The 14,165-nt window shown below is 39.7% G+C and overlaps 1 protein-coding gene across 2 annotated transcripts in view; it reads right to left on the bottom strand.

Moving 5' to 3' along the window:
• Positions 1 to 13,949, bottom strand: part of ntm (neurotrimin) — an 82,521-nt gene extending 68,572 nt beyond the window's left edge. Inside the window, exon 1 of one of the 2 annotated variants that reach the window (XM_015040364.1) lies at positions 13,376 to 13,949. In XM_015040364.1, coding sequence (XP_014895850.1) covers positions 13,376 to 13,551 — 176 coding nt within the window. In that variant the 5' untranslated portion in view covers positions 13,552 to 13,949. The remainder of the gene's footprint in view (positions 1 to 13,375) is intronic. The other variant, XM_015040363.1, reaches the window with a different exon arrangement.
• Positions 13,950 to 14,165: the final 216 nt, after the last annotated feature.

The raw sequence follows: 14,165 nt of genomic DNA on the forward strand, positions 1-14,165 counted from the left end.
AAATTTTTTGGTAAAAAGTTTATTTAATTTTTTTTTTTTTTTATTTGAAAATAAACCCCCTCCCTTTTTTTTTTTTTTTTTTTTTTTTTTTTTTTACAGATTAAAAAAGTTAGAGTAGCCAAAAATGTTCTTAGCATAAGCTAAGAATGAACCAGATATTTAAATTATGAGCATTAATATGTTTGTGATTTGGTTCAGTGTATGTTTTAATATTCATGTTCTTTTTTGAGAAGTATTTGTTCAGATTTATCTGATCGTTTTGTTTGTGTTGTTTGTTTTTTCAGTTGAATTTTTTGGTTTTATTTCATGTTACCCTCCATATTTGGATGCTGGGAAGTTTTCCTTTTTCTGACTCTTTTCTTCTGCTTCTCTCTGTCAGAGGCCAGAACTACAAAGCCAGCTCAATACACTCAGGGTTTCTTTTGTCACGTTCAATGATACTTTGATGATGGGTATCAACTCGCTCAGCCAAGCCAGGTTCTCTGACTCTGGATAAATTTGTATCCATACAAAACGGATGGATCAAAACCAGTGGACCAGAGACTATGAAAAAGGTAGAAGAATGAAAAATCCTGCAGTATTACAATAGTCAGTTAACGTCACTGACACAACCGTAAACCACAAATGGGTCTGGTTAGTCCTGCTACTGAGGCAGAAGGTATAGTCTTTGAGAAACGCTTCACAGCAGCATGATTTGATGAGATTTTTGATTTCCAGGTCAGTCGATCATAGATTTACAATTGCTGATCAATAAAATATCAAACGCTGTACACAAACATTCCAGGCATTATTAGCGCTCAGAGCCCAATACATCTTAATTTCCCAATTTGCTTCTAAAAGACAGAAGCAATCTGTTCTAAGCTCCCAATCTTATCCATTTTACGAGCAACAGAAGCAGCTCTTTTATACACGGTGAGGTGAAGCTTGAGAAATGAGAAATGCCAAATGCAACAGTTAGCAAATCGTTTTTTTAACACTTTATGCCAACAGTCGTTCCTGTCAACTTTTGCTTAATCTATACAAAATTTCTGCGCCCGTATCTCATGATTTCTGTTTACTTCGACTTCCAGTGCAAACCCTGATGTGGCCTGGTGTGAAATACGACAATAAAATATTTCAACAGATTGCGTTTTACCAGCTGTGGGTTACATCAAAGCCTACAAGAATTAACCGTAAACTTCTAAAATATTCAAACAAAAATGCAGCTCAGAGAGCTAAAATACTCGTTCCTTAACTCCCACAAACACCGAGGGCCCACGGTACATTTCCACTCCATCTGCTGCTAAATGAAACCAGTGTAAGTTTTATGTTACAATCATGTCTGCTAACAGAACCCTGCAAAGCAGGGTTGATAAAATATCGAATGCACTGGTACAAATCAGTACCAAAAACATGTTTTTTTTTTACTCATTTCCATTAAATTGTTTAAAATCTTCCCAGACTGATGCACAATGTGTAACAGCAGCAGACACAAACAAAACTGCTCAGCTCCCTTAGCACAACTTGAACAATCATGGCTGAGAATGAAACAATAAATTAGTGTTGACAGCTCAAATCTGCTGTAAGAATGTCCAGGTTTTAACTGAGTGGCCAAATCAAGGAGGCTGTCTGGAGAAAACTGGTGAAGTCGAACAATGTTGGCAAGGCCTTTTACAAGCTGTGCCACGGAGCAGGGAGTTCACTGCAACACCACACCCCTGGTGAAGCGTCTTGAAAGTTGACGCCGATGTTTATTTCTCATTTTAAGCAGGTCGATAAATCTTCCATATTTACGACAGCGACGTATTAAACATGTTGGTCAGCAAAAGCAAAAGACATCAGTTAAATATTAGCAACATGCTGAGTGCTCCATTATCAGCCTGCAGCCCTGCAGTTATGAAGTGACGCACGGTTGGTGCAACTTGCCCTCAGGCAGAAAACTAAATCAAGCAAGAAATGTTCAAAACTGCTACGGTATGGAACGGTGAAGAGGCAAACTGAGCAGCACCCTCCCTCATTGCTCAGCTGCTTAACAGTAAGACAATTGGCAGCTACAATCCATCCTACACATTTCAGTCCTAACAAATGTTCAATATTTGAGAACTTCAGATTATTTTGTTTTGCTTTAAAACTACTTTATGTGTGCTTAAAGATCCAAACAGAAGCTGACAAAAGTCAAGCAGAAATGAACAGAAACCATGGCAACCAGCCTAGCTGACTCTAGGATACAACCAAGAAGTGTATAAAGTTGAATGACCAGAAAGTGAAAGGAGCTGCTGCTGAATAGATTTTCATGGACCTTGCCTATCTGTTTTCCAGTTAGTTCTTCCGCTGCATCAATGCATGATTTTATCAAGGAATATTAACAATTATTACCTGATCAAAGTGATACTGAAATTATTTTTATAATACCAAATGGCTGAATGACTTCTTATCTCTTTTAAATACTTATCACTATTCATCACACTGCAATTTTCTGTGTCTTTTTATTAAAAACACATTTCTTTAAAATAATACTGGGCAGTGTTCGAAGCATAAAAATGTATGGTATAAATCCTAGTTGTGTTATTTTAACTACAAGGACAACATTTGGTCACAAAAATTGGCAAGACAGGTAAAAACACCTTGAATGGTGTTAATGGAGCAGATGGTATTTTGAATTTTCAAGAATTAGCCTAACAGCACAACATTCTCGTTTATATTAGAATAAGATCAGCCTGTGAAGCCTACGGGGTTTCTTGGGCATCCACTTTTAAGATGGATACAAATGTCTCCAAAAAAAAAATTAGTCACAATTCTGAGAAATGCACTCCTACATCAGGGAAGGAGTTAGACTGGGAATCCATTTGGGATGGCGTCGCAAATGTTTCCAAGAACCCCAGTGACAGATTTATGCATCTGAAATTCTTTCGTAGAACATGTATAATGCAGAGAATGAGACATCAAATGGGATTAGTCTCTGATCCATATGGCTCGTTTTGACCCCGAGGAACCATTGGCTCTTTTATGCACATGACGTGGGATCGTCCAGAGGTAATTAATCTGTGGGAAAAGGCTATTGGAAAAATTATAACCTTAACCGGAGTACAATTTCCAATGGACCCAGCAACACATCTAATACATAATTATTCTCGTCTTTAACTTACTGAAAAGAATTATAAAGTTTGACTTGGAGGCCTGTAAGCAGTTAGGAAGACAATAGCTCATGATGTATCTACCGTACATTGGTTTCGGTCATTCTTGGATATCTTCTGCAGGGAGAATGAATAATTCTTAACCATGTACTCCACCATTATGGAGGATCTTGAAGCGATGATTTATCTGAGACTCGTCGTCTGGGGTGTAATGTATGGGAGCAATGTGGGGCAGAGACGAGCATTGGTGGGATGTCATGGTGGTTACTAACTTCGTTTTGACAAGTTTTCTTTTTTTTTTTTTTTTTATTGAAAAAGTCCAACATTGTCTCTGTCATATTTCTTCACAGATAGTCTAATATGATACTCAAATCTGAAAGGAAAAAAAAAAGAATCTTCAACAGAAGCATAATTAATCCAGCGTACTTGGGAGGGGGCGGGGGGAGTAAAATGATCTCCGGAACCATAATTTGAATGGTTTTTAATAAAACCGTAAAGCTTTTAACATTTGATCAAAAATGTTCCACATAAGGTACCAGAGTTGGTTCTCTTCTAATAAATGAAAAAATGCAGACAGACACATTTATCCCATGTACATTTCCCAGCATGCACTGCCACATACTCACACTTTAAGTAATATTTCTTACTAACAGATGTAGAACAAGAATGCAGGACGATTCTTTGTTCCTGCTTTAGGATTCAGAGTGAAGGTCGTCTTCAGGGATCTCTTTTGTTATGTAGTGGTTTGATGTGGTCTGCTGCTTTTGTTTTTGTTTGTTTATTTGAGAACCACATGAATAAACTAAAATGGGAACCTTTGAGAAAAGAAAAATCTAAACAAACAAAAAAAAACAAAAAACAAGACAATAAGACAATCCAATCTTTGGGTTCCTGACTCTCAAATTATAGTTGTGAATTGGCACTGTATAAATAAACTGAAATGAATTGAATTAAACTTGAGGTCCGTAAAAGATAAAACTAAAGAAAACCCACTGAAATTCCCAGAAAGCCAACCCAGAACCAAACAGTTTTTTCCCCCAATGGGGGGTAAGACTGTCCATCTAGAGGGCAGGGACTGTCAAACCCCACATTTCTGACCTAACTTATCACAGTGCTCTGACAATGACTTTACTGCACTAACAACAGAGGAACTAAATGAAACACCAAGAACCAAGGCGAATTGGAAAGAAACTTCTTTCAAACTGTTTTAGTGCACAAACTTCAAAATGTTTTAACCTATTATGAGAGCGAAGGTTTTGAATTCCCTTTGTCAAACTGCATTGTTTGTTCCACAAGTTTAAATAGAAATTTTAATTGAAAATATCTTGTTCCTTTTTATTAGCTTAGTCTTGAGACAAGTAAATCATTGAGAGTCGTTCCATGGCCGTGCCAAACAAGACGATGTGCCCTGTAGACTGAAAAAAAGATCTGCTCAGAAACGTTGCAGAAACACAACGACCACGGAGTTGATCTGTTTTCCAGATTAATCAGAAGCAAATGCGATACGATCGGTGTGGGATGAGCCGATTCATTTAGTCCCCATGGGAGCAACAAGATTATCTGATAACAACAGATATTACACCCCATCCTTGGAGGTCAGCTGTCTGTGCCCTCTGCAGTTATAGAAGCACGAAGAATGCCAAAGCAATATCAGGCTTCTGTTTCATGCTGTAGATAATCAGTACAGTTCCTATAAGGTTTGCTATAGCATGATGGGAACACGGTGGACGATCACCGTCACGTCTACTGTACATGGAACTGTACGACTGTCAACAGTGAGAACCCAGCCATTATTTTTTTTTTTTTAACTAAGTTAGACATTTATTTTGGAGGTACTCTATTTGAATAAACAGCACTGAAGTCAGTTTGTAAAATTGTATATTAACTAACTGGAATCTTCATGTTTTGATGCTGAAAGCTTCACTCAGTTGAAAAGACGATAGGTGGGAGTGGATGGCAGTCAGGCGACATGGAGAGGTGGGGGAAAAAAATGGAATTATGGAGAAAATTGTTGCCATTCTCAACTCAAATGACTGCTTTCCGATCTCGGCTCTTGACGCTTTAGGAATAAAATGCACGTCCTCTTTGAAAGACAGATGTTTCAGCTGTAAGATAGGATTGGAAAACAGCAGCAGAGGAAGTTCTGGCTGACTGACTGTCGGCGTGCTGACGTAAGGGACACAAATTCATTAACGTAATGAAGAAAGAAACAAAAGAAATATCAGGGCAAACGAAAGCATGTTGCTCATGGGAACAAAAGCTTTGACATGAAGCGTAAAACCTGCGTAACAGATGGACGATCACGCAGACTGGATCATTGTTAACATGGTGTGGCTTTTCGGACCGACATGGTCTGTGCAGGCTGATAAGTGTCTCGTGAGGCTGTCGGCCAACTTTGGCCGGGGTGGCGACATTCACTACATGTCGTCTCGGGAGGCGTTTTGTCTTTTCCTTCGTCTACCGGAGAACGCCGTGCCTTCAAAAATTAAACATACCTCTACGTAACTCTATTCAAGTTACAGTCCTTTTCATGTAGATCAGGGAGCCTGATCTACAAAGATTCCAAATAAGGAGCGCTGCATCGCGTGAGCAAAGACAAATTGCAGAGGGTTGGAAGGTGCACACGATGCACAAAGATTCGGTTTGCAATGGGATACATGCGTATAGATTCTGCAGACCTTCCTCGTTTACTAAAGATTTTCTGCGTCATCATGAAAGGTATTGAAGAGCAGAGCGGCCATGAAAGAAGGCTGATGTTGAAAGTCATGGTATTGGGGATATTATAAATGATAAAAATAATATTTATTATGAATTTAATATAAAGAAAAAGACTCTAAACATCTGTATGAAACTCAGGTTTAGTACTGCCGGAAGAACATCCTCGCTATCTGATGATCGGAATGCTGTATGTTTTGCTTATTCGTTAAGGCAGACACAACAAAAACATTTCTGCCCATGAAATTCTCCTCACTTGCTGACCCAGTTCTGTTCATGTATTGTTTGTAGATCAGCTATGGAAATAATTTTATATGTTTTCTAAATGCAAAAACCTTTAGACGATCAGGCCCCAAAACGTTTCAGGAAAGCTACAAAAGAGCTACAGCTGAAACAACATATTTCCCTACACTATTGAAAAGAATGCAACCAAATAATGATTCTCATTGAATTAGACTAAATATCTCCAGTATTTGGAATCAGCTTATGCAAAATTATTTCTGTTTACTGAATGTCAGAATAATGAGAGAAAAGTAGAGATTGAGAGATATTCTGAGTCTTACATCCATTACTTTTACTTTGGAAGAATTACCTGTAAACTGCATGATTTTAGGGTATCCTTCTCTCATGTGTCTGTATTTGTCCTGTTAAATCCCATTTGGTACATTGATCTCACCATTGTCTGAGAAAGACTTGAACCCATCGGGATCACCTGAAACCTGATTCCAGTTTTTTCAAGGTAATGATACATTTATTTCACGCTCCAGAATTATTTGTGGAGTACCACAGGGTTTAGTGCTCCTTACTGCATGCTTCTAGTTCACAAACTTAGACCGCATGGAGTAAAACTTCCACAGGATGATACTCAGATAAATAAATCAATAATTCATAATACATTTCAATCAGTTTGGCAAACTACGCGCATGTTTTGAAGAATATACCTGTCTGTCCATACATTATCTGACAAGCTTATCCTTGAAGGGTCCCGAGGGCGGCTGGTGCCTATCTCCAGTGGTCAACGGGTAAGAGGTGGGGTACACACTGGACAGGCTGCAAGTCCATCCCAGACATAAAAACTTATATCTTTTTAAATTAGACAAGACAGAAGAGACCTCTGAAGATCCACACCAGGCAAAAAATCTCCTTGAATGAGCTAGTTCGGGTAATGGCTGGATGAATTTTAGTTTCATCAGGTCATTGGAAATGTCAGTAAAAAAATAAGGTTTTGTACTTTTGCACATCTGCAACCTGTATCCTGGATATATGTGATGTTTTTGCAATAATGTTTTTTTTTGTTGTTGTTTTTTTCCCCAATCTACTGGCCTTTCAGCCCAAACTGGAGCAAGGCTCCTTTCTCTGTGAATAATGACCTCACAAGATTTTTGGCTTTTGTTCTGTGGCTGAAACACACACTTCGTATCAACACATGTTCCTCTCCGGGGTACAGACGGAATGACGGGTAAAAATGTGCATGCCGCTTAAAATGTCATACAAATATTTGAACAGATGAACGAAGCACCTTTAAAACTTTTGAAATTTATGCCCATGGGAAAACCAGAATGAGATCCACGATTCTCTTCCTCACATCTTCTCTGATTTGTTTTGACGTTCCCCTGATGACAGTATTGCCTTAAACTACATCCGAGTGTGCATCCATTTAACTCAGAGACTAAAAAGTCAGAAAAGCATTTACATTGAACAAAGTTGTGTAAGGTAACACTAATCATATGATATATAAAAATGTGAAAGAAAGATAGAAATCATGAAACTGAGAGGGTAAGGAAATATCTTCTAAAATAAATACATTGTCTGATTCATTGCTCTGATGTTTAGCAAATGGACATTATTGCGGTAATTCAAACAGACCTTCAGATAGCTAGAAAAAGGTTATACGTTTTTGTTTTTTTTATACAGTCCTGAGTGACATAACATTTCCCAGCAGTTCAATAAATGTTTCAGAAACACCCACACATGTCTGCACTAATAGTCGGTTTGCATATTATGACTTATGCATTCAGAGGAAATCAAAAAAGCACCACCCAAGCTGGAGCTGAGAACCTCCGAGCCGCGAGGCAAGAACCCAAACCAGATCGCCATGGAGACGCCACTTCTCTTCACCGTTTTCTTACGTACCCCTCAAGATACAATTACGTGTGTTTGATTAAACAAACAAGTCCAAATTGCATTGTCTGTTTACTCTTTTTAAGTGAAAAATGTGATCCTTCATCACTCACTACAGTACTTTTGATTCCGTCTTTTGTGCTCTTCACAGAAAGCTTCTTTTTCTGCTTCAGTCACGTGGCAGTAGGCATAATGTGGAAAATGTGAAAATTGCTTTGTTTTGCCAAAACACACTTTTAAAACGTAGTTCGTTCACTTCTTTCACACATATTAGAATAACTGTTACCAGCTGGTCCAACTCGGCCCAAATCAAATTGAAACTAATTCAGATTAAATCCATTCGTCTTGAACATCACATTCAGATTAAATTACAAACAATCAAAGTAACTTGAATACAAACGTTCTGGTGAAACTTCTCTAAGAAAGTCCTGACATTGAAGCCTCTCCAGCAAGCACAAAGTATCAGGTAAACAATCAGTCGGACTCTTCCTCCGTCTGATAATATTATCTCACACACACACGTGTTCTCACACACACACACACACACACACGTGTTCTCAGAAAGGTGATTCTGATTTCTGCTCGCTCCCCTGCTGTGGTTCTTGGTCTTGTACATCATATGTTTTGACAACGGTGCAGCCTTTGCTTGCATGCGGTCCACAGTATATATGAACTACTGAGGAATTTCATCTTCCAACTTGCCGCCTGTAAAATTTGGATGAGAAAAAAAAAAAAAAAAAAGTATTATCCAGAAGACATTACTGGCTTGCCTAGTCATTCACCGTCATATATTAATTTCTGTGTTTTACTGTGTCAGCCCTTTTTCATGCAGATAGATCGAAGATAACGTCTAAGACCAGAGTAAGAATCGAAAAGTAACATTATAGTTTCTTTATGGTGTGGTGTGTGGCATAGTGGTAGATATATTGGGGCCATTAGTCTTTGACTAAGCCACCTGGGATAAATTCCAGACAGACAGACACTCAAACTACCCTGTGGCCATACATTTATAGTAAAAATAACACATTTCCCATTTTAATTTTGCACCTCTAGCAAAGCCAGGTTCACATTCTGCCTGTATTGAAACCAACTGCACTTGATTCTGTCTGCAGTCATGTTCAATAAATTACAGTCTACTTTCTGATGAGGTGTGTTCACCAGATAAAATAACAACCTCTAACTGGGGAGTTTTTACTAAAAATCCACTTTTTTTTTTTTTTTTTAGGTTTACATCACGTTATGACGTCAGTGTTGCTTCGATTCTTCCATGCTTGTTTGAAGAATCCTTGAATCTCCCTGTTCAACCATTCGGGGTGTCTCACCGCTTGTTTCCACAAAGCTCCGCCTATTTCCGCTAAGCTCCTGGAGTGACCGGGCTTCTCCCTCACAGAGCTCCGCCCCCCCATGGATTCCCCACAAAGATCCTCCAGACTAGCAGCAGCAGCACTTAGCTGACACCTGGTGGAGCTGCACACCCGCAGAGCTTATGATACAAACTATTTCTCAGCCCAATGCTCCTCAGAATGGTTGTAAACAGCATGATGAGGGAGCATTGTTGTGACGAATGACGGAAAGAGAAGCAGCTTCTTAAATATGCAAAAGCCAACTTCAAATTGTGATGTCAAATATCTTTTTTAATTACGTTTGATATATACAGCACTTTTATAAAACCTGACCATAACACAGTTACTGGATTGTGCTGTAAAATGGCACAACGTGGCTGAAAAGTACATAATACCAGCCCTTTGTGCAGGTATTAAACATAGTAAACCATTTAAAATGCTTCTCTGAATTGGTCTAATTTAATCTTTCAACCTTCAATGTTGTGTTTTTATTGGCTGTAATAGGAAAATCATCACAGTAAACAGAAATAAAGAGTTGAAAATGTCAGTCTGTTTAATTAATTTAAATACTGTGTTTGATCTGGTTAGTTGATTTACTGACATAAATGAACTATTCAGTGGTATTCAAATGTTCATAACGCAAAGCTTTGTCTTTAGCTAACGTACAAAAAAAAAAACCCCATAAAATTTAAAAACTGCGATATTTCCATTAAAATAAGAAAAACAATTAAATTACATGAATAAGCGATTCAAAATTACAGCAGAGACAAATGTAAACAAATGTTACCTATTCCTATAATTATCATCATCTGTCAGCCATCCCAAAGCTCGTGTGCCGTAGGACGAGCGCCTACATGTCCAGCATTTTTTGGGAAAATTGCAATTGGAAGTTTTACAGAAGAGCTACGAATTCAACATTTTTGAGTAACTGGTAACTTTTTATGAAGCTGTGAGAGCTTTGGTAGATCGACTGTCGGTGAAAAACAAACCGTGTTAGTGCTCTGATTGCGTTTTCGTGACACACATCTATTTCAATACAGCTGAAAAACCACCTGGTCTCAGCTCAGGAGCTTTTTATCGAGAAATGCGTTTTCTAGGTTGGAGTTCCCGTTGAGTGAATTTATTTTTGCAACTTCAATTCGCGTTATTTTCTGGTCAATAGAAAAGCGAGGTTGTTTTCGCAGTACTAACTAACCTTGCTTAATTTCAAACGTAGAATATTAAATTCTCTAATGAACATAAACTTACGGAGGAGCAGCAGTCGGCGTAGGGGCAAGGCAGCAGGAAGCTCAACATGCAAACCAGAATAAAACAGCAGATCTCACTCCTGGCTCCTCCATTTAGCATATCAGTCACCATTCTTACTGCAGAGGCATTGGTGATTCCAATGCACCAGTCCTCTGTGTGTGTTTCACTCTGCGCTCACTGGCAGTGCTTCTGCCACTGAGTCTCTGCCCTGCCGTATTGTTTCAGCAATTTCTTATTCTGCCTTCATGAATAGATCCTCATCTTCATTGTGAAAATTCAATAAAGCGGTGTTGAACATTGGCTTGCGGCGTCGTTACGTGATTCAGAGCGGCGTGTGTGCTGGCGCGCACTTCGGCTGCGGTTCTAGTAGGTTGCTAGGTGAGTGGTCACAGCTGAGCTCCCGCTAAGATAAACTGTTCCTCAGCTGCTTGTTCAAATCGGGTCAAATAACAAGCAAAGAGAAATGGGACTTTAAACTTAATACACTTAAGTTTTCACAATTACATTGAGCACTGGAGGCTGGCGGCTCCCAGCGGAGCCAGACTTCGTTTGTTGCCTAAGAAACAAATTGCAAGTAAAAATTCCTCAGGACTTCATGGTCAATGAAATCCTCTATAGGGGGCAGGGTGCATTATGCAAACTCAACTTTTTTTCTTTTTTTTTTTAAAGTTTATACAATGTTGTGTTGCTCTGATTATCTTATAATCTCCTTTGGCAACCAAAAGCTGCTCTGCAGAGACAGAGACCCATTTCAAGGTGTCAGACGGCGCTAAAACGCAAAGTCACCTTTCTTTTAAGTTATTTTACAAAATGTCCATATCATCTGAATGTAACATAGTTACTTGATTGTGATGCAAACTTTAAATGTGCCACTGAAATATACCTAAATAAATGGAAATAAATATAACACTTCTTTTGCTGATAATACACAAAGTCTCACTTTCTCCAGCTAGCAAAAATATTGCTCAATTTTTTGTTTTTTGTTTTCTTTTATTTTTTTCAGATGCATCACACTCTGGATGAACTCTGAAGATTAAGTCATTTTTTCTAGCACAGTCGCTTTTGGGAGTTTGATGCAGGAAGCCGGCTGAAGCGACTCTGCAGAGACTTTGGTTGAAGCTGAAAAACTAAAAAGGCAGCTTGATCACAATGAGAGCTGTACTTACAAATTGACTGCAGTGTGTGACAGACAGACATTACGACAATAAAACATGAAATGAAAAGGATGCCCTTCATACGAACCAGTCAACAATTCAGAAAATGCTTACGTCGTAATTTGTTTGTAAAAGTATCTGAAACGTTGCCATTAAGTTCACACATTTGTAAGCAAAGCAAATGTGTGATAATGATTGTAGTCTGTTTTAGCTTGTCCTTCAAACATTCAAACAAATAGAAAAGTTATCTGCCTTTTCACTTTAATAAGCGCCGCCATTTGCAGCAATTATCTGTACTCTAGCGGTTAAATCTAACAGTTCCAATCACCAATACAGTCGTAACTAATAGCTGAGATATCACCACAGTATTTAAATCTGACCTTTACAGCAAACACCTAACGCCAGTCTGCCCATCTGAGAGCAGGTTGCAGGTTTACCAACCCAGATGTTCAGAAACTTTTTTTTTTTGTTATGTTGCCCTCAAATTCATCCTTCTGCTCATGTGGTGGTGGGACTCGTTCCCAAAGCGGAAGTGTGATTTAATCTAGAGGGTCTGCCCCGAGGCCCGCTCCCACTGGGAGATGTCCAGACCGAATTCTCGCCAGAAACTGTCTCCTTTTAATGCAGAAGTGAAGCAGCTACAGTCTGAGCTCTTCACAAACAGCTCACAGAGCATGGAGAAGCACAGGCGGACCGGATCCACCAAGGAGGAGGAACACAGCAGAATATGTGTGTATATATATATATATATATATATATATATATATATATATATATATATGCATTTGTCAAAATGAAACCCATTTCCTGTTAATCGACAGGAATAAAGGTGACACTGGTTAGCCTGTGTTCTGAACACCAGTGTCCTGAAGAGGTTTATAAGAAAGTTTCCAGTTTGTGTATTAAATTGATTCTGCAAACCGAGTAGCTACAAAACTACTCACACCGCTGGAGTATTTCGGTTTTGCAAGTAATCATTGAGGAGGCGGGGGAAAAAAAAAATAAATAAAAAAATAAGTAAAAAAATCCATTTTTAGTAGTGATGATAACGATCTCACCTAACTTGAACTTGTCAACCAATGTAGATTTTTTTGTGACGTTCATCTACTGTTAAAGTGACACTGCTGTGATCATTGCTCACCAAAGCCCGGCGGCACTTGGACACAACCTAGATCCGTGTGAGTGCAGTAAGCCTCCCTCAGAGCGCAGAGGAGGGGAAAGGTCAGCTCTGGTCAGTGCTGCTCGATGACCAAGCAGCTTCCTCCTCCCTTCTGCCTTACTTGGACCAGCTGTTTTGTCTTCTCAGAAAATAATCATCTCCCCCACTAAACTCTGCATTAGTTGCAAACGCAGCCAAGAGTGTTACTGACAGCTGTCGGAGATTAGAAGCAGGCTATTCGTTCTGCGTTCAATGTTCTTTCTGGCACTAATCCCGCGGAATCCCGCTCCCTCTTTTAAACCCGAGGTTGCTTCATGATAAAAGAAGAAAAAAAAAACAAAAAACGAGGCAACCTGTTAAGTTGCGCTTCCCTTCACGTCGATCCCTTCGGGTGAAGCCTGCAGGCGGCGCGGCGCGGCGCAGCGCGCAACTTTAACACAAGCAACTCCGAAACGAGAACCAGCAGCAAAAAAAAACACACAATGCAGGTCCACGTTGTTAGATCACTTCATCTGCGCTTACCTGAGGAAGACCGTCTCTCCTTGTCGGACAGTGATGTTGTCCATCACTTTGTTGTCGGACTGAGAATCCCCCTGGCTGTAGACCGGAGACCCTGCGTGAAGCACAAGAAGCAAAATCCTCAGCGACACCAGAAGTGAGCATTTGGGAAAAGCGACAGAAGATCTCCGGACGGGCATCGTTCAAATCCGAAAAGGAAGGGGGGGAAGAAAAAAAGATAGAAAAAAAAAAAGAATTCCCACAGCGAGACAACGAGGCGTCTGGTCAACAGCCCTGGGAGATAATTCAACCCCAGTTCATTAGTCCTAATCCAAATCTGTGTGCAGGTAGTCGCGGTGAGCACACCACACTCACACACACACGCACACACACACCGACCCTGTCTCTCTGTCTGGGGACACACACTCTTACTGTTTGCTGTCATTCGAAAGCAAAGTGCGTTTTTCTCTCTCTCTCTCTTTCTCTCTTTCTTTCTTTCTTTCTTTATTAAAAGAAATTCCAAACAATAAGCGCAAATCCCTTCAGTGCGTCTATGAGGATCGTGGATCACACAGGCTGTTCATCTAGCACTGAATGCAAGGCGAGGAGGGGGTGCGGGAGAGGAGGAGGGAGACGGGGGGCTCAGGGGTGTTAAAGGAGAGAGAGAGACGCCAAGTTCCCGATTCTCTTCGTCTCCAACAGATCTTCTGTTCCTTTTGTTGGCTCTCAGCAGCAGCGCTTTCTGCTTCTGCTTGCGCCAAACACGGAGTCAAAGGGGGGGGGGGGGGGGGGGGGGGTTTTGAAAAAAAAAAAG

This window comes from Poecilia latipinna, unplaced genomic scaffold, assembly GCF_001443285.1.
Source record: "Poecilia latipinna isolate Pla-1442-1.1 unplaced genomic scaffold, P_latipinna-1.0 Scaffold506, whole genome shotgun sequence".
NCBI classification, from domain to species: domain Eukaryota; kingdom Metazoa; phylum Chordata; class Actinopteri; order Cyprinodontiformes; family Poeciliidae; genus Poecilia; species Poecilia latipinna.